Here is a 27,993-nt window from a genome sequence, read left to right on the forward strand (position 1 = left end):
ATAGGCAACAACTGGTCGAGGATTCTTCAGGGTTTTTTTTTTTTTTTTTTACCCATGAGAAGAAGAGCGCAGCAGGCTCTTGAATACAGATGCATTTTCATCCATTTGATCTCTTCACTTCTCCGAAATTTGCTGCATCTGCGCTCTTGTCACGCTTTTATGGGTCTGTGCTGAAGATTTCAGTGTAATAATAGGAACTGGCACAGTTGGACAGCTTTTAGGATAAAAAAAACCTGTATATTATTAAAACAGAGCAGCGCTGGTAGCCGGGCTCAATGTGTAGTGGAGTGGGGCTTAGAAGATTTTATGCTTTAGCTAATTTGAAACTTGTTTAAATAATATTTGGTCTTCATATATTTTCAATTCAATTTTATTTATATAGTGCCACTTCACAAAAAAATGCCATCTCAAGGCAATTTACAAAAAAAGAAAAGAAATTCAATTCAGTCATACATACATCCCAATTGATTCTAGTTATCAAATGATAATAATCACTCAATTAATTCCCCTATCCAATTAAAAAAAGTTTAGTCTGAATTTTCTGTTTTCAAAGGCAACCAGCACGGCTCCCTGTTTTCTTAGCCCTACATATTTGAACATTATGTAACGACGTTTCTGTAAATTTGAAATAGGAAAACTAACTATTAGGTCACAGTGTTTCTTAATCAATGCACTATCGTTATAAATTGAAGATTCCAAGTTTTGTTGTTTTGTTTTTTTCTGCCCCTGATTACTTAGTGGACACAGTACTGAACACATTAACACTGAATCTTGCTTTTCAGAATACTACATTTTCTCTGCTCTACAAACATCACTTTAGATGGAGCCATTGTTGTTGTTTTTCTGTGTTTGTTGCTTTTCCAATCATGTGTCTGTAATTTTTCTTCAAAGAAAATTACACTTGTCATCTTTAGGATTTAGTTCCAGACTCAAATGCATGAATCAAACCCCAAACATTGACCTGAAATGTTGTTTTACTGACTACCGAATAACGGAAGAAGACAGGCAGAGTCCGAATGCCTTAAGGATTTTACACTTTTTGGCATCTTACAACAACAAACTCCCAGTGAGATTCACAAAAGGGTTCTTTAAGAAACACCCTCGCAAAGTTGTATTTACCCAGTTTTCCATGCTTGTTCCCTTCCCCAGCAGTCAATGGGGAAGAGGAATTTGGAGCTTCTTTCTACAAGGCAACAGTGGTATCAACTGTTTTCAACTAACAATAACATGATAAATGCATGAAAGGTCTGCCTAAAAAAAATATGCCAAAACTTATTGTTGATTTTTTTTTCCTGTACAATCCCTATGGAAACATTGAAGTTTGTTTAAGGTTTAAGTGTCAGAAACTTCAAAAACCTTTGATTGACAGCTGGTTTGTGAATGAGTGCAACAAGAGCAACGCTGCCCATGTGGAAATCCAGCAGCACAGGAAGCAAAACAGTAGGAGCGGCGGGTCAGAGTCTCCTAGCAGCGTTACAACTGAACAAATCAATCCGATGTTTCCAAATGCTACATAAACTTTGAAAACCACACAAAAGTAAAAAAACCAAAAACTTTAATAACTTTAAAAAACTATTTAGAAAGTAAAACTCTTAAGGTTATTGCTAGTTTCTGAAAACATTCGAACTGTAAAGTGTCCCACTTTCTCAGCAGTGACACCTACTGTTCATTACCAGCGCTTCAAAATCAGAACGGTTTTTGTAATATGAAATTTAGGAAACGTGTATTAGACTAGACTACTTAACCACAAATTTTGAATAGTTGATTTTTGTAAAATCGCAGAAAAGTCATTAACTTGCATAGATTCCCATGTTACCACACACTGCCACCCTACATGCATTCGCCTTGGTGTGACGTCATTTCAGGACGTCACACCAAACATGTTGGATCCAAATCTGGACAATGTCATCCTGTGTAAACTGACCAGGACGTGAGCTCCCACGACCATCTTCTACTCCCGTACTCTTTTCACCTGAAGTTATGTCCGAATTTGCAAACTCCGGAATCTTCTTTCTCTCTCTGAGCCTGAGCCATCACAGGCACAGATTTTCTGTTGATAACCTCTCATATCAGCTCTCACATGTTTGCTTTACCGAGGTTTTATGTGATGAGCAACATCGTATCTGTCATGTTGTAAAAAGTGCGGCCAATTCAGCTCTTGATATCAGCCGTGTTTTGACAGATATTGTCTGGTTACCATTTCCAGTCAGTTTTCCTGGATCTGCTTTCTTCTGTCTTAAATTACACACTCATAGTTTCTTAATTTTACTGGCAATACTTTAGATCTATAAAAGTAAGTACATAAAACACATGAAGTCCGCAAAGAAAGAGTACTTCTTGGGGGAGAGGGATGCTTGAACAAAACTCTAGCTTCTTTTCAACCACTTCTTCTGTTTGTTGAGGGACTAAATGTTTCATACGATTATTGCAATATGAGCCATTCTTTCCCTTGATTTTGTAATTTTCAACTGCTCAAAGGAAGTGACTCATGAACGTTGAAGAATATTGTCGTTTTTCTTCAAAAGGGACATGCAGAACTTTGCTGACTTGCCACTTTTCAACCTCAACAAGAGGGAGAAAAGCCACACAAGGAAACACATCCCAGTTTGAAACACACTGAACCGGAAAACCATTAACATCGCATGCTTTTGCAAAACAAGGACTGGATGGCGTACTTGTAGTTATGACCTCTCTGCATGTACGATCAGCCATGTTTTATGAACATGAAGCTAAAGCGCTAAAAAACAAGAAGGGAAAATAAATGGCATTATAATGGAAATCCATTTATGTAGTTAGGAAGAGGGTGGTGTATTTTCTCGGTGATGGTAAATTGGTTTCATATGCTAAGGCACAGGATGTCCACAAACCAGCTGCACATAAATTACACCTGCAATCTCCTGAATAAATGCGATAACCCCCCCCCCAAATGTTAAAGTCATTTTATTAGAATTGCAATCAGTTTTTTCCATGTTTATTCGCCTAGAACTAGCTTGAATTTTATGAGGTGGGATATGTACAGAGTTCCCAAAATAGTCTGGGGATTTGATTTGAGATTTTTATGGATGAGGGTAAATATCGAAAGAAAACAGAAAAAAATATACTTGATTAGATACATCATTCCCTATCCTATTTTCCAAAGGCTTCCCTATCCTGGGTTCCATATTTTCCTCCTTCTATTTTGCCATTTGTCTTCCCGTCCTTGTTTCCATCCTGGTGTCTTTTTTTATCTAACCCTTCCTTGTGTCGTTCTGTCTTTTCTGCCCTGCGTTCTTACTTACTTTTCTTCTGTTCATTTCCAGAATTCTGTCCTACGTTCATCCCTTATGTCAAAATCCTTGTCCTTCTAGTCTTGCTGCCTTACTTAACTTCTTCCTTCCTTCCTGTCAGTCAGTCAGTCTATCAAATGTTTGCTGATAGATCCTGCCTATCATACACATCTGGCATAAATTCAAATGGATTTTTTACTAGGGAAAAATAGCTATTTTTTCCCACCAAAATGTGTAGGAAATCTAAGTAACAAAGAAGGTAAAACAATTGAATAGACATTTTTCTAATAGTAATATTCACAGGCGTGCACACAAAAACAACTTAACTAAAATGAGTCCTTTCTCCAGCAAGAGAAAAATATGTTTTTGTACTGAGCAAAAGAGAAATGGATTGTAATTATGTATGTATGTAAAAATGGCAGCCAACACATGGAAGTGGTTTCCTTATTTGCTTTGTTGTATTAAGTTTGTTCCAGATACTCTATAATGTGCCCAAGATCACAGCCCACTATATATGTATATATATTTTATTTTATTTTATTTATTTCTTCTTTGTTTCTTTGTTTTTTTCTAAATCAGTGAACACACGAAGCATATCAAACCACAGCACTGCAGGCCTCCATGGCAACCAAGTTGCTCAGTGTCTATTAACTAAGTATCTGCTGCCATCTTGTGGATACAGAGTGAATTTGTTTCTATTGGTATAATACAATGTCTACACGACAGGTGTCACTGTGTAGCCATTTTTTTAACGTCCATGAATTTGGTTCAGTCGCCTTCCAGCAGCTCTCGTTGTTTTATGGGAATAAATACTCTTTGCTGTGTAAAGTCGCCACTAGATGTCGCCATATTCACAGCTGTGAAGCACATTCTTTTGTTTTTCATAATCAATGTTTGTGAAATACTTAAAGGAATTAAATGATTAAATTATAATTTGACTCTACCTCAAATATTTCTGCAGCATTGTCTCTGACCATTCTGATGTTTTATTTTCACTAATATTCAGTAAGAAACTTCTGAGAACCTTAACAAAACAAACTAAGGTTGATTTTGAGGGCATTTGGCGAAACAAGACTTAAAGGACAATAAAGAAGGATGAAATACAAATGTGGGTCAAACATTTTGTTATATGTAAAAAAAATGCTGAAAACCATCTTTCATTTTCTTTTTTTTTCTTAAGAAACAGTAAAAAAGTGTTAAACCTTTGAAAAAGAGATCATCCTACAGGAAATCTTCTCTACTAGGAGGAGATTTATTCAGCACGTCTGTGTACACATTCTGTATTCCACAATTACAGCAAAAAAAAAAAAAATCCAAAATCTCTTATTTCTTAACGGTTACAAGATATTGTATAGGAGGTCATATCCGCTGCTATACTTTAGCACCTTTGTATGCCTCAGGTTCCCCTCATCTGTGATCAAGTGCCCTTAAACCTAGTGCATAAAATAAAGTCTCATAATGATGTATGGAAGTATTCAGACTTAATCAAAGGCCTGTGATTAAGGACTCTTGTGCTGCAAGGATTTGCTCATAATTCCACTTTCCAAGTCTCAAGAGCTTAATTTATAATGAAGGTTGCAGAAGCAAAATTGTGTGCTGATTTAAAAAAAAAAAAAAATTACTCCTCATTTTGATGTATCATAACATACGGGTCTACGGGTTTCTTTTAAAATGATCTTCACGGGGCTGGCAGCAAGGGGCACCCTTCCTTGCTTCCTTGATTCCACCTCTTTTTCTGTCCTCCCTTCCACTCCTTCTCCACCCTCCTCCACCTCTCCATCCATCCCTCTCCCCTCTCAGCTCTCTCCTTTTTCCCCCACCCCTGTCTCTGCACTGTGCCAGATTAGCAGAGGAGTGAAGGAGCAGAAAGAGGAGCGAGAAGAGAGGATTTGCCGATCGGAAGAGAGACAGACGGGGGCGAGGGACCATGGCTGCTCTCTCCGCCTTGCTGAAGACCTGGGTCGTCCTGCAAACCCTGTGTCTGGCTCTGGCACAAGTGGTGAGTGGATGGGAAAGGTTGAGCCCTGCCGGACTCAGGGGTGTAGAGGGATGAGGGCCCTCGAAAGGGGTCAGCGGGCTTTGGATCTCTTGATGCTGTGAGTTCATGTGGAGTCTTACTAGCAGGTAGAACTAATTAAGGAATTGAGGAATAAGGCAACACGGACCCGAGCTTTAAGAAATGATCGAGGTAGAAGAAGAAGCTTTGAAAGTTTTTATTTTGTCTTGCTGTTTAAACAAGCAGCACTGGACTATTCTCTGTGGATTATCAGCCCCAGGGTGGATGGATTTTCAATTCTTTGAAGCCAACAACTTCCGATTGGAGGATTGTCGATGATAAGGATTTGTCTTTGCCTGTCCTACTCCTTTTTGGGGAAAGTGGACACATATTTCTAAAAAGAGAAAATGTCTCTTTTTTTCTCTTGGAAGCAAACATGGAAGCCTTTGAAAGACAAACATCAGTGCACACAGATGCAAATTCACACGTCACCTACAGACGGTCTTGTACCTTCATCCAGGAATTTCTTCATTCTTTTTCAACATGGATTACTGTCATTTTTATTTTTTGTAAACTTAAATGGATTTTTTTTTTGTATCACACGAGAGACTGGTTGAGGTGAAAAGATTAGGGGCTTAGCTGAGTGGGGGAGGTGGGGGTTAACAGTGCCACCCTCATAACCCCTCCCTCCAACATTCCTCCTCAATTCCTCCACCTTTGCCTCATTTACTTAAAACCATCCTTTTTGTTTTTAAACACTGTTGTCTAGTTCTGTTGCTTTTCATCTCCATATAAACTTCTAAGGCAAATGCCTTATATAAATAACAAAGGGGTTACTTATGTAGCACTTCAAATCAGAGTGCAAATCCATACAAAGTATCATCATTTTTATTTTTACAGGTTTGCACACACTTGTGTTTAACACATGTTTGCATTATTGTTTGGGATAAACAATAAAACTGTCTTGTTTGTTTATTTAGGGATGAATATTCTCTACACGGCACATATTAGTAATATAATTCAAATCTATACAGTCCTTCATGCGTTTTCTTTTCTCTCTATCTTCCAGAGGGGTCCGCCCGGACCTCAGGGTCTACCAGGTCCTCCTGGCATTCCTGGCTCGGATGGCATTGATGTGAGTATCCGTCCGCGCAGGTTTGCCCGGTGCACGTTCTCACAAAGATCAGTATTGTGACCGCTTCCTCACCGTGCAGTACCAGAGTTCTACCAGCAGATGGGGCTATAAATAAAAACACACGGGCACAAAAGGGCTCTGTTCCGCACTAGAGAGGGGTCTTTTCAGGAGCCGAGCGCTGAGTTCGTGTCGCAGTAATGTGATACATGCGAGTTATTTAAAGGAGGCAGGTTGTGTGCTGTGCTGCTTTGGTGGGGGGGGCAGGAAGCAGCCTGGCTGTGTGTAAATAAATGTGTTTGCTCTAAAATCAAATAAAATAAGCTTTTAGGAGGATGCTTTTTTTCACTCAGCAAAAATGAAATCCAGCAGGTTGTAGTAGTCGGTTTCAGTTTCATTGGACTCCCATGTAATGAACGCCACTCTTGACTGGCGTTTAAATAAATTTACAAAGCTTAATAATGGACGGGATGAAGGCTTTGAGGCAGACAGTGTGTTATTACAGAGACGTCTCAATTTTATATATATATATATATATTTATGGAAAATTACCCTTTTAGCATTGAGAATGCCTAACTTCTGTTTGTGTTTTAAAACAGAAGTGGATTGTATACTTCAAAATGTTGGTCGAATTGAATAATCCCATGTAGTTCTGTTACAAAATAAATCCACTTAGTCATTATCTAAGAAGGTCAGGAAACAAAAGTTAAAGCTTCTTGTTTGTTCAGTACAATTAACACAGCTGTGTGTGTTTCTGCAGGGGGAGAAAGGACCACTTGGTTCCCCTGGCCCACCGGTGAGTCCCCACTGCGTCGCTAGTCACTATCGCTATGAAGGCTCAGTCAAAGTAATTGTAACCTCCGATTCACCCAAACATCAACTGCCTTGCTGTTTGTTTGATTGCAGGGACAAAAGGGAGAGCCAGGAGAGCCCGGCCCTGATGGACCCCCCGGAGAGAACGGCATTGACGTGAGTGAACAGATTGTTGTGAGGCAGGAGTTGTTTGGATGGGAGGCAATAAAGCTGGAAGAATATGTGTCAAACAAGAGGTTCACCGAAACAACTTTGAATAGAGATATGGATTTTCGTACACTACAACTACAAACAAGTGGGACTCTGTCTAATAGGCCAGTGGAAAATGGTATGGGGATGATATGATATTTTACAAACAAAAATAAATAGCAAAAACAAAAAAAAAACTGTTTTTTCTGTGGGGTTTTAATCTCAGTGTAAATACAGCTGTTCTAGAAACCCTCAAAAGGTTTGCTACACAGTGCTGCAACAGAGACTCTTCTCTCAAGTGGGAGAGTTTGAAGAGAGCCATTAGCCATCCACTGCACACACACACACACACACACACACACACACACACACACACACACACACACACACACACACACACACACACGCACACACACACACACACACACACACACACACACCCACACGCACACACACACACACCTGACCTCTGTGCCTCTTTTGCAAAAAGAAAGCCTTTGGAGGAAAAAAAAGGCAGTTTGCCACAAGCCATGTAATCGATACAGCGAACAAGTGAACAAATAACACCAAAATACAACATGTTGACCCGCAAGCAAAATATTATGTGTGGTAAAATTGTGAATGCGTGATTTTTTTTATTTATTTTTTTCATAGAAAATGATTCTCTCTGATGAGATGTGGGAGATTCTGCCAGTATGCAGATGCAAGTTAAGCCCTATTATTTGTTTACTGCCAAAGTTGCAGGTGTCAAAGGGATGATGCTAAAACCATCACAACACCTAAAAAAAAAAAATATACATGTCAAGACTCAAACATGGACTGAGCTCGAGCTGTTTTGCAGAGGGTGGGCCTAAATTTCAGGCGCTAGGTATCTGAAGCTAGTTTGTTGTGAAGCATTTTACAAATGGATGACTCAATTTCAGATTTTTGTTGGTGATATTTTTTTGTAAAACCAGGTGTTATTTCTGTCCCACATCACAATTATACACCACTTTTTGTTGGTCCATGACATAATGAGTTTCACATATTAGAGATTTGACAGACAGTAGTAGGAAGTTCAATTAAAAACAAGGTTTGTGGTACACTTCAGGGGAAATATAAAAAAAAAATAATACCTGGGAGGTTTAAACAGTATTAGTTTAAACCTAATACTGTATTAATAATACATTGTATTAGTGTGAACTATTATCTACTATTACAGTTGGATTATATGTCATTTTGCCATACATACAAAGAAACATTTAACCTTGTAATTACTTAAAAATAAAACTGATATTAAACTGTGCTGCAGCTTCTTAGGTCAGTCATTGCATCTTCTCTGATTCAGTCTATACCAGCAGGAACGTTTAGTTTCACTGGCAAAAGATCACATGCTAACAAAAGCTCACCCATGCAGGCATTCTGCAGAGATTTAGCCACTAATCCGCCCTGGAATCTCAAGGTTTGTTTCCCAAATACCTACCAGAACAGAGTCGGCTTTAATCAAATGTGTGGTTAACCCAGTTGTAAGGTCACTTATGCCCCCTGGAAAGCACAGTGTAAGCAATCTGCTGCCTGGTGACTCTTTCTGTATTCCATTACTTTGCCTTATATAAACTATAGCTCATTGGTTTTTATGCTTTTCTTTCCATCTCCAGGGTTTGATTGGAGCAAAAGGTGATCGCGGACCGATCGGTAGCCCCGGCCCAAAGGCAAGTGTTTTGGCTGACTAGATTATGCACCAATACATCACTGCTGTGGGTGGAAAACGTCCATTTCAGGAAGGCATGAACAAGATGCCTTTCACTTAAAAGTATTTGTTCAATTTCAGTCCTGGTACATTGTAGGAGAAACAGTTTTTAGTCATGCATCTCAAAACATAAAACAAACATCTTTAGCAGTTCCTTAAATTAAATAGGCTGATTGACTTACATTCTTATGTGCACACAAAAGCCAAAATGAAGGGTTAGCATTTGGGGGAAAAAAACCTAACTTTCCTTCTTTTTTTTTAGAAATTAAAAGTTTAAATGGCAGTCATGTTTATCCAGTTGTGAGCACATCTGAAAAACAAGTTGAAAATGGTCATTTTAGAGAACGAACGATACTTACTGCAGAGAAAGAAAAAATATTCAAAAGCAGCAAACTTTCCACAGATCATTTTCTCTCTACTGAGAGAGATCTCAGTAGAACTTCTCTCGTTTTTTACTGAGAGAGATTATAAGATATGTTGTATCTGCAGTCCTCATTAACAAGCTGGACGCTAAAGTTCAAGACAGAAAATCCAGGCAGTAAAATTGTTTGAATGTGTGGCCGGGAGGAATCTCATTTGAGAAAATACCAAAAACAAAACTATTTTTATCTGAGACGTTATGATAACATGGTGTACAATCTTGAAATGAAGTCATTGCTAATCTGTAAATGCACAAATTGAGGCAATTATATAGAGTAACAATGAGTGCAATAATACAAAAAACGGTCACTATGTAGAACAGTATTTTATAGTGTCTATTTTCAGGACAGAAACATTAAAGCAAGTAGACTTATGCAATGCATTTTTACATGCCATCATATATGGCAAGCAAGGAGTTTCTCAGGACTTAGACTGTTAATATTTTCCATGGTTTCTTGCTAGATGTGACTTTATGTGCTGCCTTCAAATGCTTAGCGCACAGCATGGAGTTCCACACTCGTTAAGCAATACACAGCTTAATTCTGTACATAAATGCTCTACAAGTTTCACACATTTATTACATTTACTGTTTTCATACCACAGCCAATTGGACTGACCTTTTTTCATTTGCAGGGTCAACCAGGTTCAAGCGGTGAGCCTGGACGTCCAGTAAGTGTCACGTTTTCATAAGAACTCCCAATTAATGCTTCTAGAAATAAGATCAATAAAACTAAGATGCACCTCTGTAGCTGGTTAAGACAAATAGCAAGTTAGCAAGTCACAGTACAGCAGCTCAATGCATTAAGAAATCTATATTTACTGTTGAAAATGTTGCTGAACTTCCTAACTCAGCATCAGAATGAGGAAGAATTAGGATGTAAGTGACTGAATGTGGCATGTTGTTGGTGCCAGAGGGCCTGGTCTGTTTCATAAACTGCTGATCTATTGGGATTTTCTACACACTACCACTACTGGGTGGGATTTAAAGTTAAGGGTCCAAGAAAGAAAGAAAAAAATAAAGAAAATAATCTCTTTGTGTTGACGCCAATAGAGATTGAACAGACTTGGTTAAGTCACAGAAATGCATTAATATCTCAAATAATCTCTAGTTACAATCAAGTGAAACCTTAAAGGGCCACAGCAGCAGAAGTCAACCCTGGATACCATTCCTCACAGAGAACTGAGACTAAAATTCACGCAAACCCACTAAAAGAGGAAAATGACAGACTAAAAAAATGTTGCATGGACCGTTGAGTTTTGATTTCAGTATCATTCAGGTTGTATACTCAGAATTTGGTGTAATAGTGTGAAAGCATGTCTCCTGCTTTATGTCAAAGGTTTAGGCTGGAGGTGGCGTAATGGTGTAGGGGAGATTTTCTTGGTTCAGTTTGGTAAGTGCAAGAAAAAAAAGAAGCACCATTTCAACTCCACAGCTTTCCTTGAGAATAGATGAGGACCAACTCCGTCCTTTTAAGACCACAGTGTACCGGTCTTCTGATGGCCACATCCAGCAGGTTAATGCACCGTGTCACAAATTTACGCTCAAGCAGGCTTCTCGAATATGCCCGTGGGGTGACTGCACTACCTTGGCTTTTAAAGTCACCAGATTTCTTTCTGATAAGGGAACTTTGGAATGTGGTTGAAAAGCTTATTTGAGTTGATAAATTGGCAGCCATGTTTTGTGCATAAATCCCATGCTTCTCACATCTTACTGAATCCATGAAATAATGAATAAAGCTAAATGGTGTTCAATTGTTGTACTACTTGTACTGGTGAAAATGCTAATAAAAATGCTGCTGAGTTAAGAGAAAAGCAAGCAGAGATTATTTGTCAACTCGAGTCGACATCTTGAGTTTATGATGATTTGGCAGGCAAAGCTAACTTACAGTTTTCAATGCTTATCACAGCTTATCAGTGTTTATCTTTTGTAAATAAGAAGACATTTCCATGACACTTAAGCAATTAGTTATGACCGAGAGAATCTTGACGCTGCTTTATTGTTTAAGGCCTAGATGCTTTATTATCTAGCTAATTTGCATCCCAGCTGGCTTTTTTGTCCTGCCTGGATGTCTAACCAGCTGCACCCCCCTTTTAGCTCACTGAGGCCAGATGTGACATATGCTGCCTTGAACTTATAATAGAAACGATTCATAGATAGCCTCACACACACACACACACCTACACACACACACACACACACACACACACACGCACCCCAACAAACCAGCTACAAATGACATGTAAGCATAGTTTGATGCCACTAGGTGGTGCTCTGTGTCCATCTTCCTCACAACCTACAGCAGACCTGCAGGTATTCAATGTTATGCTTGGATGCCACACAATTAGTTAATCCTTTGTTCAGCATTATGGGGCGTCCCTGTTTGGGGGGGGGGGCTGTGCTGGGCATTCACTGCTGCCCACTGCACTGACACAAGATCCTGCCCAGTGGGCTAAATTACCTCCATGAAGACCTGATTCCTTAATTATCCTGTTAAAGTTGATTCTAAGTAAAAAACCAAGCAAAACAAACTGCCAGTGTTCTGAGTTTGTGAGCACTGTTTAGCCTCGTTCAATACACGCAGAACACGTGTTATCAAATCATTGCTTTTTTGTCATTGTTTAAATTTACAAAGCATCAATCAGTGCTCTGGTAGATATTTCTGTATCACAGTAAATTAATCCTACTTCCTCTTTCTGTTCCACACAGGGAGTCGGCCTTCCAGGTCTGGGTGTAAGTTGCATGTTTGCTATTTCACAGAAACGCTTTGACGTTTTTATGCCTTCGCTTTTAAGAGATTGGAAGTACAATGGATATATTCTAATGTTCTTTATGGCACTATTTGTCTACATTGCTTTGTGCGTAGGGTGCCCCAGGGCCAATTGGCCTTCCTGGTCAATTTGGACCACCTGGACCAAAGGTCAGTTTTTTAGTTAAACATCACCTGTTTGATCAACTACATTGCTATTTTGCTTGCTGTAATTCCCCTGTTTCTACATCATAATAAATAAGCATCTTCCAGTCATATCCAATATGTCTTACAGCAGCTTGCAGCAGACGAACAGCAGAGGCTTGTTCAAGATGAATTTAGAAGTGGCTGAAGCCATCGACATTTAGTTAGAAAAAAAGCAGCACGCAAACACTGCAGCCTCTCTACAATTTATGATGGAGTTTATTTGACGTATGTAGGAATTAATACGTGTCTGCAGGTAGTCATACTTTTAATTAAAACTTATTAAAATAAGTCATTAAGATAGCATCAAAGGTCTCTTCATCAGGATAGTATTATATTTCTATTATTTAGAAACTGACACCTAACATCAACCAATTCCAAGCCTGACATCAGACTAGCTTTTTCTCATTACCGCACATACCAAGACTCTGTGAATGACTTACACAGTGACAGTAGCTACTCATAGAATGAAAGGCTCTTCTTATTTCCAAGCAGCAATATATTGTAACAAATTGCCAGTCTTAAGTCTTCTTATTGCCCTTACTTGCATTGGAGTTACCTGTCCATATATATATTGAGGCTCTCACCATCATCTACACATCACGGCTGCATCAATGCCAACAACCAATTGCCATCCTCGCAGTAAAACAGAAAGTGTTTCTCAATTCTGCCTCCTGTGGTAGAAGGAATACATTGCAATCAATTGAGGGCATCCCAGTAGAGGAGAAGCTTCTACTTACTGCCACCGCAGCGTGGTATTAGTAATATACTGCGACCATCTATGAGCGCAGCAGTAGAATTGAACACTATTGTTGTTTTAGGAATGTTTTTCAACCATTTGCAGGCCTACCAGTAGAATATAAAGTTCTTTTTGGAGGCAATGGATAGAGAACTTGTATTTACCACCACCTTGTGGTAGCAGCGGTACACTACAGCTGCATGTATTGGAACAGCTGCAGTGGAACGCATTGCTCTTATAACCGAGCCTGTTTGCTTATTTTATTTGTGGCTATTTTCTGTTATGTCCTTCATGTAGGGTGTTTTGGGACCACCAGGTCCTCCAGGACTCCCTGGACCTCCAGGCAAACCGGTAAGTGTCAATTGAAAATTGTTTGTAAAGGGAAATTGTGATCCCTAACCACAAAACAACAATGTTGATCCTGAAGTAACATTTTAAAATGAAAGGATTTTACTGAGCATGCATATATTTAGGTGAAAATAACATTTCAATGTATAACAAAAGTTTGTACATAAATGCTCATAAAAACAACAGTAATATTTTTGCTGAAATGGTAAAACTATGATACAAATTTTGTTCTTTTACTTTAATCAAAACTTTACAAGGAAATGCATTTTTCAAAAACCTAAACAAAGAAAACTAGGAACTGACTAGATACTTGCATCTCATACCAGGTATGAAGCTTATGCTCACTTTATGCTAGCGCTACCAAGATTTAGACGTCTCCAGTGGCTGTGATGTTTAAATTTGGCTTGAAGTTGCTTCCGGGGAGGGATTAAGTTCAGCGAGCTGCTGTCCATACGTTACTGCAGCAGAAGAACGGCAGTATGAAGCTTGAGTCTGGTCCGCCTTCCTTTCTCCTCTGTAGCTGCATGAAAAACCTTAATGTTCCCAAATAGAGTTCAGCGATAGTTGGGATTCCTCACTATTTTGTTCTGTTTTGGTGGAACTTTTTAAAGTTGCTCTATGGAACTTTGCATTGCACCCTTAGTTGAGCACATAGAGAACAATGCTGCATTCGGTCAGTATACATCTATTAAATAGGGCTGAACAGGTACAATGTGTACGAACACTCGTCCCGTTACATATAACGCATAAGTAGATACACCCTCAATAACAACTGGAGACATTGTAGTTGGTATAACAGCAATCAAACTGTTCCTACAATTGCTGACCATTTGTTGCCCTTTTGCATGTTTCCACTGATATTTTTGATAATGCATTCCAAGTCTTTTTAGGTTGGAGGGCCCTTTGCCATTAGGTTGGAGGGCCCTTTGCCATTACCCTAATTTTTAACTCTCTAACAGCTTCAACTCAAACTTGTGCCTGGCCTAGTCCAAAATATTCGTCTGAATTCCATTCAGACAAAACACCTTTGTAAAGAGAAGAAAACAATTACTTTAAATCTATTTTTACCAGGGTTATGAATGATTTTGGACTTGATGGTATGCCAGCCCTTTCTTTTGCACAAACTTCTGCTTCCAACTTCCAATTAACCACAGAGTTCTGCTTGGATGATCTTTAAACTTCACAATTTCCTATGACGACATATGTTTCACCAAGACTGCAGAGCTCAGTAAATATGCTAACGGGTGTACATTAGGCTTCATTAGGCTTATGGCCTTGTCAGTCTAATTGCATGTGCCTTATGTCACTGGATGTGATTACAGGGCAAAATGAAAGGCCTTGACAAACTACTAAGATTGATGATTGTTTGTTCCTGCAGAAGTAGAGGTTGATATTTTATTTATGTTTTTAATGCATGAAAATACCTGCTGTAACCACAGTGAGCTGTTTTGTATAGGTCCCAGTAGACAGAAAGTGTTGAGGCAACCAAAACAGTTCTGAGAGTTAGGCTTTTTTGAAGGTGCATGTACTCCCCTGTGTGTTTCTCCGAGTGGCTCCAAGAGCGCTGGGGTGGGGAGAGGGAAGGCAGAAGGGAGTGTCTTCACCTAGAATGATGTTCACTGCCCAAGGCGGTGTGTTTGTTTAACTTTAGTGCTGTCCTAGGACAAATAAACCCCTATTAGATCAGTGGGGTGTCTCATCTGACTGCAGCAGTAATACATCAGTCTCTAGAGATACCTCACTTCCTAACTTCATCTATAAGCAGAGAGATGGAAAGATAGGGAGAGGAATCGCTGAAAATAATGGGGAGAGCGCTGAGTCAGCGCAAAGAGGGTTAGGGGGTGCGGGGGGGAGAGGTAACTCTTTGCCAACTGAGGCCAGCAGTTCCCTCATACTTGTGTCCAAATGCCTGTCTAGGGTCCTCCAGGCAAGTTTATTGGTCTCGAGGAGGGTAGTGCAGACTTGCAGGTAAGATCTTTAACAACTAGTTTCTTACATTTATTTTTATTTATTTTTTGGCACGGTTTCACTTCTGTTAATCCATATTCTTTTGCATCTCTTAAAACAGTGTCCTCTCAACTGCCCAGCAGGACCCAAAGGCCCTCAGGGACTGCAGGGTGTAAAAGTAAGGCTTTGCGTTTCATTGTCTCCTGTTACAAAGTTTGCCGCAGCACCGTCCTGACTAAAGCGTTGCTCTCCAGGGACACAAAGGGCGTGCCGGCGTTCTCGGAGACCCCGGCAGCATAGGGAACCTGGTGAGCTGCGCACTACACAAGTACCTGTACATATTTATGTTGTTTTTTTTTCTACAGTGTTGCACACTCAGCCACTGCTGAGAGCCACAGGAGGCAGGGATTAGTTTTAATGAAGCCCCCCGAGGCACATGACTGCACTAATCTGGCAGCGATTAGTCAGGCCGGAGCTCGGACCTGCAGTCTGCATGTAGCGGCGTGCCAGATGAAAGAGACGGTGCAGGAGCCAGGTACAAGAAGGGGAGGATGAGAGAGTCAAGGTTCACGCAGACCTCTCACCTCACCGTTTTAAGCAGAGGTAATGAGCACATCGTGGACTCCTAGGGAGCAGCTAGCCGAGTTCGAGGACTTAGCCTCTGATCTTCCCACACAATGAACCTTCTGGCAGAGCTTAGATGCTGAAAAACACTCGGCTCACCCGATAACCACTCCACACAGGCCCAGCTTGGATTTCAGAGAGCCTGCCTTGACTCAAGGTTGCTCTGTCTTTTCTTCATCTTAAAGACACCCGCCAGGAGCTGTTAACATCTCCGGCAAGCTGCTCAGGCGGAGACTCAGATGTTAGCTGAGCAGAAATGCTTTACTTCCTGCATGCTAAATCATTTCTGAATGAAAAAAAAAGTGCTGAGGAGGCCACTCATCTTTATCTCTGCTCCAGCAGAAAACAATGTGGAGGTATTGCACTTCAGAGACTGTCAGACGGCTGTTTTAACACAGCTGACTGAGGATTATCATACTTATGCTAAGATGGGTTGACTATCTCTTATAGTATAACATGTTCAAGCAAAACACTAAAAGTTGGGACAGCAAACTCAATGGTAAAATCCCTACAGAAACAATTATCAAGTGGATACTAGAGTCCTTCTCACAAATACTTCTGCTTGTAGTTAAATTCCCCTCCACAAAGACTGTATTTTCTGACTAACATAATATTAAAACAAGTAACTTCATTTACTAAGTGAAGCACATTATATTGATTAATGTGACCCAGTCAGATGGTTTCAAACCTTCGTTTCTGTTAGTTCTTATTCTCTGCCTGTAGCTATTGAAAACAACATTTACGATTTGAATCGTGGATCAAATTGATTAAAACAAATAATACTACAGAAATGCGAAAACTATGGTTAATGCCTGCAGGAACTATTAAACTGTCAAATGAACCTCAGTGTAGCATATCTTCCAATTTATTAAATATTAATGCATACCGTCAGTGGACAAAATAGCAATTTTGATCTGATGTAGCTAACATCATTCAACATGTACCATGCATGCTGTGTGGATGACACAGTTTCATGAAAAAAATGATTATAGAAGGTTTTATGAATAATTCTCTTATGCTCAGTTCAGCCTCAGTGTTTTGACTCAAAGACATATATAAAGGGGCAAAAATGTGACAGTTTTGTACATTTTTTACAAAGAACCAGAAATAAACTGAAAATAAAGAATTTTTCTTTATTTTCATTTTATTTTCATTTCATTTTCATTTACATTACTGGCCGAGAAACTAATGCAGTTTTATTATCCGGATATTAATTGCTCAAATTATGAAAACTGAAACAGGTCAAATCAAATGAGTTTATAAAGTCCATTTTATTGTGCCAATGAAAATCATTCGCAAATATAGAATCAGCAAGCTTCAAACTTAATTTAAAAAAACAAAAAAAAAGTTTTTTTTTCTTTTGACTCATAAGTATGAATTTTAGTTTCAAATTTTCACGTTTGTTGTAGCTGTAATTAAAAAAACTTCTTGTCTTCCTGTCCTCAAAATCCGAAATGGTCGTTTTGCACATAAAACAGCTAGATACAGCAAGGTGACTTAATTTTGAAACACAAACCTCACTTTGAGTTGCCCACCTTCACTAATAACGTCCACGCCGAAGTTGTTGTTAGCACAACCTGTCAGTGCATTTCTTAAAGCAAGAGATCATTTTGAATATTTTCAGAAACCAGCGGTTAGCATTTACATTTGATTTACATCTTATAATCCCTTTCTGTGAACGTGATTAGTCGCATAGTGTTGACACGACATATGAAACCCTGACAGGTAAGGAGAGCCTCAGGAGAAGGAGAAACTCATTTTTTGTAATCTGAAGATGGCCAAATCCTGTCCATTAAACATATGCATTCCATTTGAATTCCTGGAAATGAAAGCTAGGAATGTTGTTAAACCTCAGCTGATCAGCTTCCAGTGTACAACAGCAAGCATCAACATTCAAGTTAAGATTTCCCTCCGGAAATTTCACACCCGAACAACTCTGACCCCCTTTAACTCCGACCTGCTTTGCATTTTTTGCAGCAATGTACCTTGAAGTTCATGTGTTTGTGAGGGAAATTGGGATCTGTGTGGGCAAATTTGGATTGGGCCATTAATTTTTGATTAGCTCGCTCTTGCTGGCTAATTAGTTTCAGCTAGAACTTTATCAAGCTTGACTCGGCCAGTACACAGTATACAACCATCAAAGGCCGGGTAAGGCATCAAAAGTAACCGTCTAAAACTGGCTTTGAAAGTACTTGCTCTCAGGTTTTAAGTTTTCATGAATGAAATGTACACACACGAGACAAAAATCTGACCTTCGGTTAGTTTGGGAAATTAACAACCAGTCTGTTTTATCTTTTTTTGCCCTTTATTTTAAACAGGGACCCAAGGGAGATGTTGGTATCTCTGGGGAGCAGGGCATCCCAGGACCCCCGGTATGCCGCAGATTCTAAATTAGTTAATGTTCGAGCTTAACACAGAAAACTGGCATTTGTAGTGCTCTGTTCTCCCCATCCTCAAAGGCACTGCACGGCTACATTACTGACTTTTCCTTTCCTTTCAGGGTCCGTTGGGTCTGCGGGGTTATCCAGGAATGATGGGTCCTAAAGGAGAGGCCGTGAGTGCCGCGTTTTGTTGTTTTCGATTCAGACGGAGCCTTATTGTCTCTTTGCTCTGCGGATGCGGGGCAATTCAAATTCTGTGCTAAGCACCAAGAAGGCACAGCCAGCCCGAGCCCCCGTCTATACAAACACCATCCATTACCAGCAATGGGGACATATGGAAATGATGCTAACACAAATCTCTCTCCTTCTCTAATGAGTTGGGGTTGTCTGGGTCCACTGTGACTCCATCTGTAGTTAATGATCCACTGTAGCCATCCATCTTACTGTTAACATTAGCCAAGTTAGCCAAGTTAGCACCCCGGCTTAAAGCCAAAACAAGAGTGGCTGGCTCTCTGCGCTGCTCCCATTAGTGGAGTGAGTTAAGCACCAATTATCCCTTTATCACAATAAATAATAGGCTTCTGCAACTTAACTTTCCCTCTGATCTCAGGTGATTGATGGCACTTTGTTGTTCTCCGGCAGGGCCCTCGCGGATACAAGGGCATCGTTGGACCTGTAGGAATTCCTGGACCTCCTGTGAGAACACGTCCGCACACACACACTTACTTCAAAATAAAGTTCTGATTATTCTAAAGTACCCTTTCTTTGTTCCTGCAGGGTGAGGAGGGACCTCAGGGGACACTTGGAGACTCGGGAGAAAAAGGAGACAAAGTGGGTGAAAGCTCTACAGTCATTGCCAAACAACAACAGTTATCTCTGAAAACTTGATTGGATGGCACCTGAGGCAGACACATTTGTTTTCTGCAGGGCGGCCGAGGCATCCAGGGCCCACAGGGGGCTGTTGGCAAAAAGGGGGAGAATGTGAGTGAAGCCTCTTGTTTGTGTGTTCGCTGATGTTTTCAAAGAGCGTGCCAAATAAAGTCCTTTGATACATCGTCCGCCTGCTATCCCAGGGTCTTCCGGGTATCGATGGAAAAGATGGCACACCTGGCATTCCTGGAATCAAGGTAAGCGCGCACCTGCTGCTGTGACGATCAGAGTCTGGAAAAAAGGACACATGTTTAATCTTCTTCTTTTCTTTTTTCGCTGTATTTTGTGTAGGGGGCTCCTGGGCAACCTGGAATACCTGGCCCTCCTGGTCCTGCGGGGACAGCAGTAAGTGATTTTTTCTTTTTTTGTACAATTGTGCAATGTCTTCATGTACCATAAACCTTTTCCCAATTTGTCACAGAACAAAAAATCTAATTTCAATGTTTCTTTTTGTTATTTGTGCAATCCACCTACATAAATTAGTGCATAGATCGAAAATAATGTGATTCTATTTATTTATTTATTTTTATTTTTTACAATTACAAATATGAAAACATTATGGAATATCCACAAAACCACCCAGATATAGTTGGCTACCCAAGTTGACAGGCTGGATGCAAAGGCATCAATCTGAGAAGCAGACACATCGTTGCCATGGTGAGACATGGTGGTGGAAGCATCATGCCGAAGGGATCAATCTCAGCCGGTTAGACTGATGGGGAGATGAATGCAGTAATTCTGAAGGAAGACGTCTTATAGGTAACAAAAAACTGAGACCTAAGTGGAGGTTCACATTGTAGCAGAGAAACAACTCAGAAATACAACCAGAACTACAATTTAATACTTTAGATAAAAACCTTATTCAGGTATTTGAATGCTCCAATGAAAATCCACATCTAAATCCGGTTAAAAATCGGTGGGACGACTGGAGCATTATTGTTCACAAACAGACTCCATGTAATCTAACAGGTATTTGACAAAATTCATTCAAATCTGTGGCTGACATAATGTGAAAAAGACATGTGAGGTACTCCAGACTTTAAATTGCTCGACACTTTTCTCCATCTTGACTCAACAAAAAAAAAAAATCACACAAGAAAACATGTTGCGGTAGGTTGAAGCGAACTCATACGTTTGAGTTTCAGCTCGATTTTCTGGGCAGTCGTCCAGGGTAACCGAGACCCTTTGACCCACTCTGTTTTAGAATACAAACCACCTTGAAATGGCTCCCTGCTGCCTCCGCAGACCATTTATCATTATCAGGCCGGTGGGGGAACACACAAATGTGTGTTGGTGGGCATGTGTGTGTGTGTGTATATATACAGTATGTGCGTATCTGCATTATTTTGACTAAGAGGTAATGAAGCGCGAAATGCACACTTTGCTGTGTGATCGCTTCTGTGACACTCGGGCTGCGACAGACTCAAGCTCTGGAACTTGGACTTTTTCTACACACTTAAACACAAACGCACACAAACGAGCAAGGCAAAGCGTTTGGCCCTGGCTCGCAAAGGTGGCTTTGTTGTGCATTTCAGACATTTTTTTGCCACTTCACTGATAGCAGTAACACAATCATGTTTGCACCGTCGGTTTTGCCCTCTGCGTTTCCATGCTGCACACACACGGAGTTTGGATTTGCTGTGTTTTAAAAGTTGTGCTAATTCTGTCTGTAGGGTTTGCCTGGCACGCCGGGGGGGAAAGGGGAACCTGGAAGAAAGGTATGCTTTTACTTTTTTTACTTTTTTTTTTTTTTTAGACATTTCTGTTTTATTTCTTACTACATTTTGTTGCTTTTTCAGGGGGAACCTGGACCAAGGGGCCACGGGGGCATGCCTGGTACTCCTGGTCCTTTGGTGGGGAATATAGAATTTACAATTTATACATATGTGCACACATAATTATTCTTTTTTGTTATTCCACTGGTGCAAAGCTTTAATTGGATCGAACATCGTGATCAATTGTACAAGTTTGCTGTCTCTCTGTTAGGGTGAACCAGGTATTCCTGGAGAGCCAGGTATGGAAGGAGTTCCCGGACCTAAGGTAAAAACCGATAAAAAACTAACAACAATAATGAAAAGTAAACAAACAAACAAAAAAACATCATATGAAATAGATTTGTAAAGTTTGTATTGAATTGCCATTGTTAATACATTTGATGATATCAATAAGTAAGTGAATAAAACCTACCCATTTTCTATTTAAGTAAGCCACGGAGCTAACGTCACACCTATTTCTGCAGGGTGACAGAGGACAGCGGGGACCAGTGGGGCCAGAGGGATCAGTTGGCAAGCCCGTAAGTTGCTCTAATAATTATTAAAGCGTTTTTTTTTTAAAGATGATTGCAGAGTGAACACTAAAAACTGTATTTATCTTTTCCAACAGGGGAGCAAAGGAGAAAGAGGGCCTATTGGTATCCCAGGCCCACAGGGACTTACTGGGACTAAAGGGGATCAGGTTTGTGAACAATTTATGCAAGGAAAAGAAATGCAAATGTAAAATTATCCACACATAGTGTATACATTTTTCATAATAATCTAATGTAGTTTGCAGGCCTGACCATTGGGGGCAGTATTTACTAGCGAAAGTAACTCAAATGAGGTTCATTGTAGATCATTGAGTAAGGCAAGCAATATAAATGATAATCCAAGCATCCTCATCTTCCTTGTTTCGGAGATGAGACAACATTTTTCTTTCCTCACAATCTCTGGTGTCAGTGGCCTCAATCAATATTTAGTTCTTGTGCGTTTCGAAGGATAATAGATTCTGGATGTAGCCACCTCTCTTTTTCTCTCTCTCTCTCTTCCTACCAGGGCTTCCAAGGAAAAGTTGGTCCGAAGGGAGACATAGTGAGTAGAACTTTCTGCTTCTTTTTCAAAAACGAGCTGGTCAGAAATCCAGAGCTCAGTGCCCGCAAGATTATTTCCCCTTCATGCAGCCCCCGCTTTGTTCTGCTCTTAGCTCTCTCCTCTCTGTTGCTTTCAGGGCGACCCGGGTGTTGAGGGATTGGCTGGCGAGAAAGGCGAAAAGGTAAAGGAGGGTAAAAGCGCAAGGCAAAGCCACGTCGAGCTCCTTGTTGCAAAGAACTGCAACGAAGTCTGTGGATAGGAAAGATTCAAACGCAGTGGCTGGTTGAAGCACAGCGAAAACATTCAAATCACCAGCAAACTAAAAGGAAGCTTCAGTTTACATACAAAGACACATGATAACTCAGAAAGGAGGTAATTTATGAAAAAGGGACAAAACTATTCATACAGCTTTTTGTGTGGGTACATTTTTAAACATTTGTTTACCAAATTCCATTTTGATAGTGAAGTCATTCGTATACATATCCCTCGATATTCGTCACATTTTCCCCACAAAATTATATTTTGAGGAAAAATAAAATATAAAAAAAATGGCTTCACCGAGTAATGCTTTCATTTGCTGTGACAGGGTTTGTCTGGTGAACCCGGGCCCAAAGGACAGGTGAGTGGACGAGATCGCCGTTCGACCGTCTCGCTGACATTTTATGAATCTTTCCTGCTGACTGCCCTTTTCTTCACAGCAAGGAATTAGGGGGGACCCCGGACACAACGGCCCCACCGGAGACCCCGGGAAACCAGGGGATCCGGGGCCGCCTGGGCTGCCGGGTCCAAGGGGACTCAACGGAGAGAGAGGAGTACCCGGCGTACCGGGCATTGCTGGACCAGCAGTAAGTGATTCACTGCGACAACATTTCTCTTTTCGGTTTATTTCACTAATGGGACACTGAGGCTTCTCTTGCTCCCTCCAGGGGCGTGACGCATCCGACCAGCATATTATTGACGTGGTGCTAAAGATGTTGCAGGGTGAGCATTAGTATCTGGTAATACACCTTTGATGTCTGCAGAGTGGATTAGAGGAGCTCATTTCTTTAAAAAAAGAAAAAAAAGAGGCTTTTGAAGCGGTCGGTTGTTGGCCGTCAAAGGAAGTGTCCTAGGAATGACTATTCGGTTTTCTGGTACAGAAAGACTGCAGGCTGTGGCGGTGAGTGCCAAAAGGGCTGTGCTTGGTGGTGCCGGTGTAATGGGGCCTCCCGGGCCTCCTGGTCCACCGGGGGCACCTGGCCCCCAGGGGCCACATGGCTTACCTGGCACACGTGGTATCCCTGGTATGATTGGAGGACCTGGGCAGATTGGAAACACTGGGCTAAAAGGTAAATCACCACAGCATTGGAGTGAGATGAGATGGTGCTTATTGTTGGTTTTGCTAAAGTCGGTAATGTCTTTGTCTACGTCCAGGAAGGAGAGGACCAAAGGGAGAGAGAGGAGATCTAGGTAAACCTCACCCAGGTCAACCAGGACCTCCAGGGATACAAGGTGAACATTTCCTTTTCTAACTAAAGTATGCAAAGATTACACTGGTAAAGCATCTTGCTTTAAAAAGTTGCTCTAAAAACCTTCAATTTTGGTTTACCAAGCCCTAAATTATGTCTATTCTGAACTTGCAACAAATGGAATAAGGGAATAAGAGAGGCAGAATTACTTCTTAAACTTGTAATTATGTGCATCATAAGTTCTGTTACAAACCCCCAATTATTGGATTTTGATTTCAGTTCCAATAGAACATCATTGGTTATTTATTGTAGGAGAAGTGACTGGACAATTAAGTATTATGACTGTTTAAAGTTAAAAAAAAACAACATAAAAACTGAGGAAACTGAATAACATTTGACATTTTGATAACACTTTATTTAAAGGGGTGTGCATAAGACTGGCATAATACTGAACATGAAAAAGTCTTCATGAATGTCTATGACTGTCATAAAGTGTCATTTGGTATATGAAAAGATTTGGTTCTATTCTCTGTGGGTATCAAATGCCTTTGATTGTTGAGACAAGGTCTGATGGTTCCACGGTTGGACTCAAGAAAACCAAAAAAAACTGCATTGGTGTTTTTTGATTAATGACTCTCAATGACTCCCCACTACCGACCAGAAGTCTTACATCCCCCTTATATAGCATCAGCAATAACAGCGAGAAGCTGCTTAATGTCCTCCTAAATTTCCTATCAACTTCAGAAGCTGCACAAACTTCGCCACTGATGGCGATGCAGCGAGCGCCGAAAGCAGCTGCTGTAAATAACACGTCTGACATTTCTGCACGTTTTATTGCATTGCATCCTCTTCTATAACAAGCGTCTTTCTTTGGACAATTTCTGCAACACTTAGTTTTATATCTGTCAGTAACAGTTAGGGGCTGTCACCGCGGAGCCAGGCAGCTAAACCTGCGTCCAATAAAACATTTCCATGTGACCCACAACAAAGTAAAAACTGAATTTGGTCTTTTAACAACAAACCCCAAGTTGTGCTAAAAGCTATACCACCAATTTTCTTCTCAACAGATCAGCACAACTTTGTACATGTTGGCAGTTAAAATGTTATCTTTAAAACGTAATTTAGCATCGGAGTCACAAAATCAAGAAATAGGAAGCAACGTTTCAGTTTGCAGCAAGACCTCGTCTTAACTGGTGGAAAACAAACTCAGTCAGATTTAGTTATTCATTCAACTGAGTGTTGAGGATATATGTCCAGATGTTAAACTGGTTGGTGTTTACTTTAAAAGTTAGTATACACTGTTATTGCTCTGTTCTCTCATTTTGTGCCACTTTGAGATAGCTTAGTTCTTTTCTCATCCTGTTCACTAAAGGAGCTACAAGCTCTGATGATGAAATATTGAATAACTACGCTCTTGAAAAGATGTTTGGTCTGTTGCTTGACGTCGGTTTTATCAGCTTTGTTTAACCGGATTACAGGAAACACATTTGTTCAGACGGAAGCAAAATGGAAGAAATATGGAATCATTGGCATTTATAAAAGCAAACACCTGACCTGATATTAGAAATTATTTGCCTTTCATAAGCCGCTTTGTTGCTGTTTTCTCAACTAAAAACGTTAGCTAAAATTCAGTTACATCACTGAATTACAATGGTTAAATCCAAAGGATTGATTACCCCCCTTGTAAGTTGATCACTGCGAAACTTCCAGTCAATTACAAAAACTGAAAAGGCGCAAGAATGTCTTCTTCAATTGGTCTGTCCAAAACACAATTGAAAAATGTACCATCGACAGAATAATGGTGGTTTCATTTTGTTCTCTGAAATTGGAGTTCACTACTTAGGAACACATGATTGACCTTTGAGTTGGGTTCAGTTCCGATTGAATTACCATCGCACAATGTATCGTACAATATCTGTGATTGTTAAAGTCAGTATTTAAAAACACTCAGACTGAAGAGAAATGGCTTATATCGGTAACAGTGGTTAGCATCAACACGACTTTTAACCAAAAAGCACTCGGTTTAGGAATGATGTCACCGCCATAGATGAGCTCCAGACAGATCAGACACGTCAGTGTGGATTGACGAGCTTCTCTGATGGATTGATGCAACCTGCAGCCTCAGACAACACAACGTTCACATTTTAACACAGATGTAGCTAAGTTAAAGCTAAGTAAGCTTACTTAGCTTTATTAAATGTGTGTGTTCCAAAAAGTTTTAATTACGCTTCATAATTTTTCAGTGGACAAATTTCATCTCATTACTCATACTATACCTTTATAATAAGTTTAAAATAAGTTCTTGGTTGCTGCGATATTTTCACCTCAGCACAACATAAAAGTACCAATGTTACTGCATTTACTAAGGGTTTTTATGGACCAGATGAAAATGTCCATTAAAAAAATAGAGAGCTGCACAGGGAAGGGAGAGGTAAAGAAGACAATAAGGCCACTGAAGGACTTGGCGTTATGTCTGCTGCTATAGGAAAAGATCCTGAGAGGAATTTCAAAGGCGTCATTAACTCCAGCCATTTAACAGATGCTCCTGAGTGGGGATGTGAAAGGACTGCAACAGTACAAGCTAATTCAAGCTAAAGGAAATTCGTTCTGTTCTGCTCAACTAGGCGCAAATGAAATAAATGAATGCCTTTCCTTTAGTGATGTAAGCAATGTGCCTGCTTGGGTTTCAGTCATCAACTTAAGTTTCTCTTATGTCCTTCCGACTTCACAGGTCCTCCTGGCGTTGATGGTGTGGCTAGAGACGGCAGGCCCGGCGAGAGAGGACCTCAGGGAGCAGCTGGTGAGCCGGGTCACCCTGGTAAGGCAGGGCCCGCGGGTCTTCCCGGGTACTGCGAGGCGGCAATGTGTCTGGCGGCATCGGCATACACCTCGCCGAGATTACAAGAGGCGGGGACAATCAAAGGACCCAATATTTAGAGACCCCCCCCCTCTCTCTCTCTAAATCAACTGTTGGGGGAGAGGGAGAGGAAGAGGAAAGAGAGAGACTCTCCTCATTTGGACAACATCAGGAAATGAGAGTTGGGGGGCAATGATAGGGTGGCGACTGGCTGTTTAGCTCCCCCCCCCCCTATCCTTCATCTCTCCTAGATATTACAACTGGAAGTTTTTTGACTGGTGGGATATCATGATCTTAATCCCACACATCACCATGACAACAGCAGCTCACAAGCCACCCACATCCTTAAGAATTCTCCAGTGTTTTTTTTTTTTTTGTTTTTTTTTTGGATGATGTCAGTGTCAGTCCCGTCCAAATGCCACACTCCTTTCCCTGGCAGTGAGACGGGAGCAGATTCAGACTGAACCTCCACGTCTCCTACCTACCGACACACTGCCTACAAGCCGAGAGGATGCTGAGAAAAAAAAAAAGAAAGGTGAATGGTGCTTTTCTTTAACAACACGATCACTTTAGATGCGATAACTTGTGTGTTCTTGAACATCATCTTACCTCTCTTTCGACTGAGACGTCAAACCTTAAAAATGTACAATAAGGACCAATAAATGATTGCAGCCCAAGTTTTCACTCAGTACTGTATTATGAAATGTATCTCCCGATCTGTAAGCTTGAGTGAAATCCTTGATTTAACTCATGTAAATTGCTTCCCCCCCACCTTCCCTCACCCCTCCGCTTTCCACCTAAGTCTCATTTTAGAACCTAACGACAAGCTTTATCTCTTCCCCTTGTTGCCAGGCAACAGCATATCCCAATAGGCACTCCCATCTCCCACAATGCAGTGCTGTAAATCTTTGTAAATGTGTGTTGATTATTATGTGCAGGAATACCGTGCAGAAGTCTCAGAAATGATGACTCTCCCTCGAAACAATTAGCTATTGGTTCAATTGTGCTTTCCATGCCACTGTCAGATTTCCACAGCATTACTGATTTATGTCATTAAAAAGAAGCTATTTATTGTTCTTGATAATAATCACCTCTAAAGAGAAAGAGGGTTTACTTCTGGATGTTCATTCTTCCCAAACCAATAAAGAGGAAATGTTTTATAAAATCCAATGTTCTTCTGCATCAATGTTGGGAAGGTATTTAGTCTCTTTCAGATCCTTCTCTCTTTCTCTCTCTCTATATATATATATATATTTTTTTTTTGCAACATTACAATTATACAATGCCTTGAAATAAACTCCCTTGCCTCACATGTTCAGCTTTTAGCAACATTTTTGCTTTACTGAGCGCTGAAGTAAAGCGAGCGCTCCACTACTT

The 27,993-nt window shown here is 40.4% G+C and overlaps 1 protein-coding gene across 1 annotated transcript; it reads left to right on the forward strand.

Annotated features, from left to right (window-relative positions):
- Positions 1 to 5,050: 5,050 nt before the first annotated feature.
- Positions 5,051 to 27,928, forward strand: col9a2 (collagen type IX alpha 2 chain). The gene is made up of 32 exons (XM_005804756.2): positions 5,051 to 5,265; positions 6,332 to 6,397; positions 7,155 to 7,190; positions 7,301 to 7,363; positions 9,034 to 9,087; positions 10,179 to 10,214; positions 12,253 to 12,276; positions 12,410 to 12,463; positions 13,533 to 13,586; positions 15,501 to 15,551; positions 15,652 to 15,708; positions 15,785 to 15,838; positions 18,473 to 18,526; positions 18,655 to 18,708; positions 19,178 to 19,231; positions 19,313 to 19,366; positions 19,463 to 19,516; positions 19,609 to 19,662; positions 19,757 to 19,810; positions 21,139 to 21,183; positions 21,265 to 21,318; positions 21,452 to 21,505; positions 21,705 to 21,758; positions 21,848 to 21,919; positions 22,276 to 22,311; positions 22,448 to 22,492; positions 22,898 to 22,930; positions 23,010 to 23,156; positions 23,238 to 23,292; positions 23,451 to 23,639; positions 23,725 to 23,802; positions 26,491 to 27,928. Exons 1-32 carry the CDS (start codon positions 5,194 to 5,196, stop codon positions 26,694 to 26,696), a joined length of 2,067 nt encoding a protein of 688 aa, XP_005804813.1. The 5' UTR covers positions 5,051 to 5,193; the 3' UTR covers positions 26,697 to 27,928.
- The last annotated feature ends 65 nt before the right edge of the window (positions 27,929 to 27,993 follow it).

Source organism: Xiphophorus maculatus, chromosome 13 (genome assembly GCF_002775205.1).
Source record: "Xiphophorus maculatus strain JP 163 A chromosome 13, X_maculatus-5.0-male, whole genome shotgun sequence".
NCBI classification, from domain to species: Eukaryota; Metazoa; Chordata; class Actinopteri; order Cyprinodontiformes; family Poeciliidae; genus Xiphophorus; species Xiphophorus maculatus.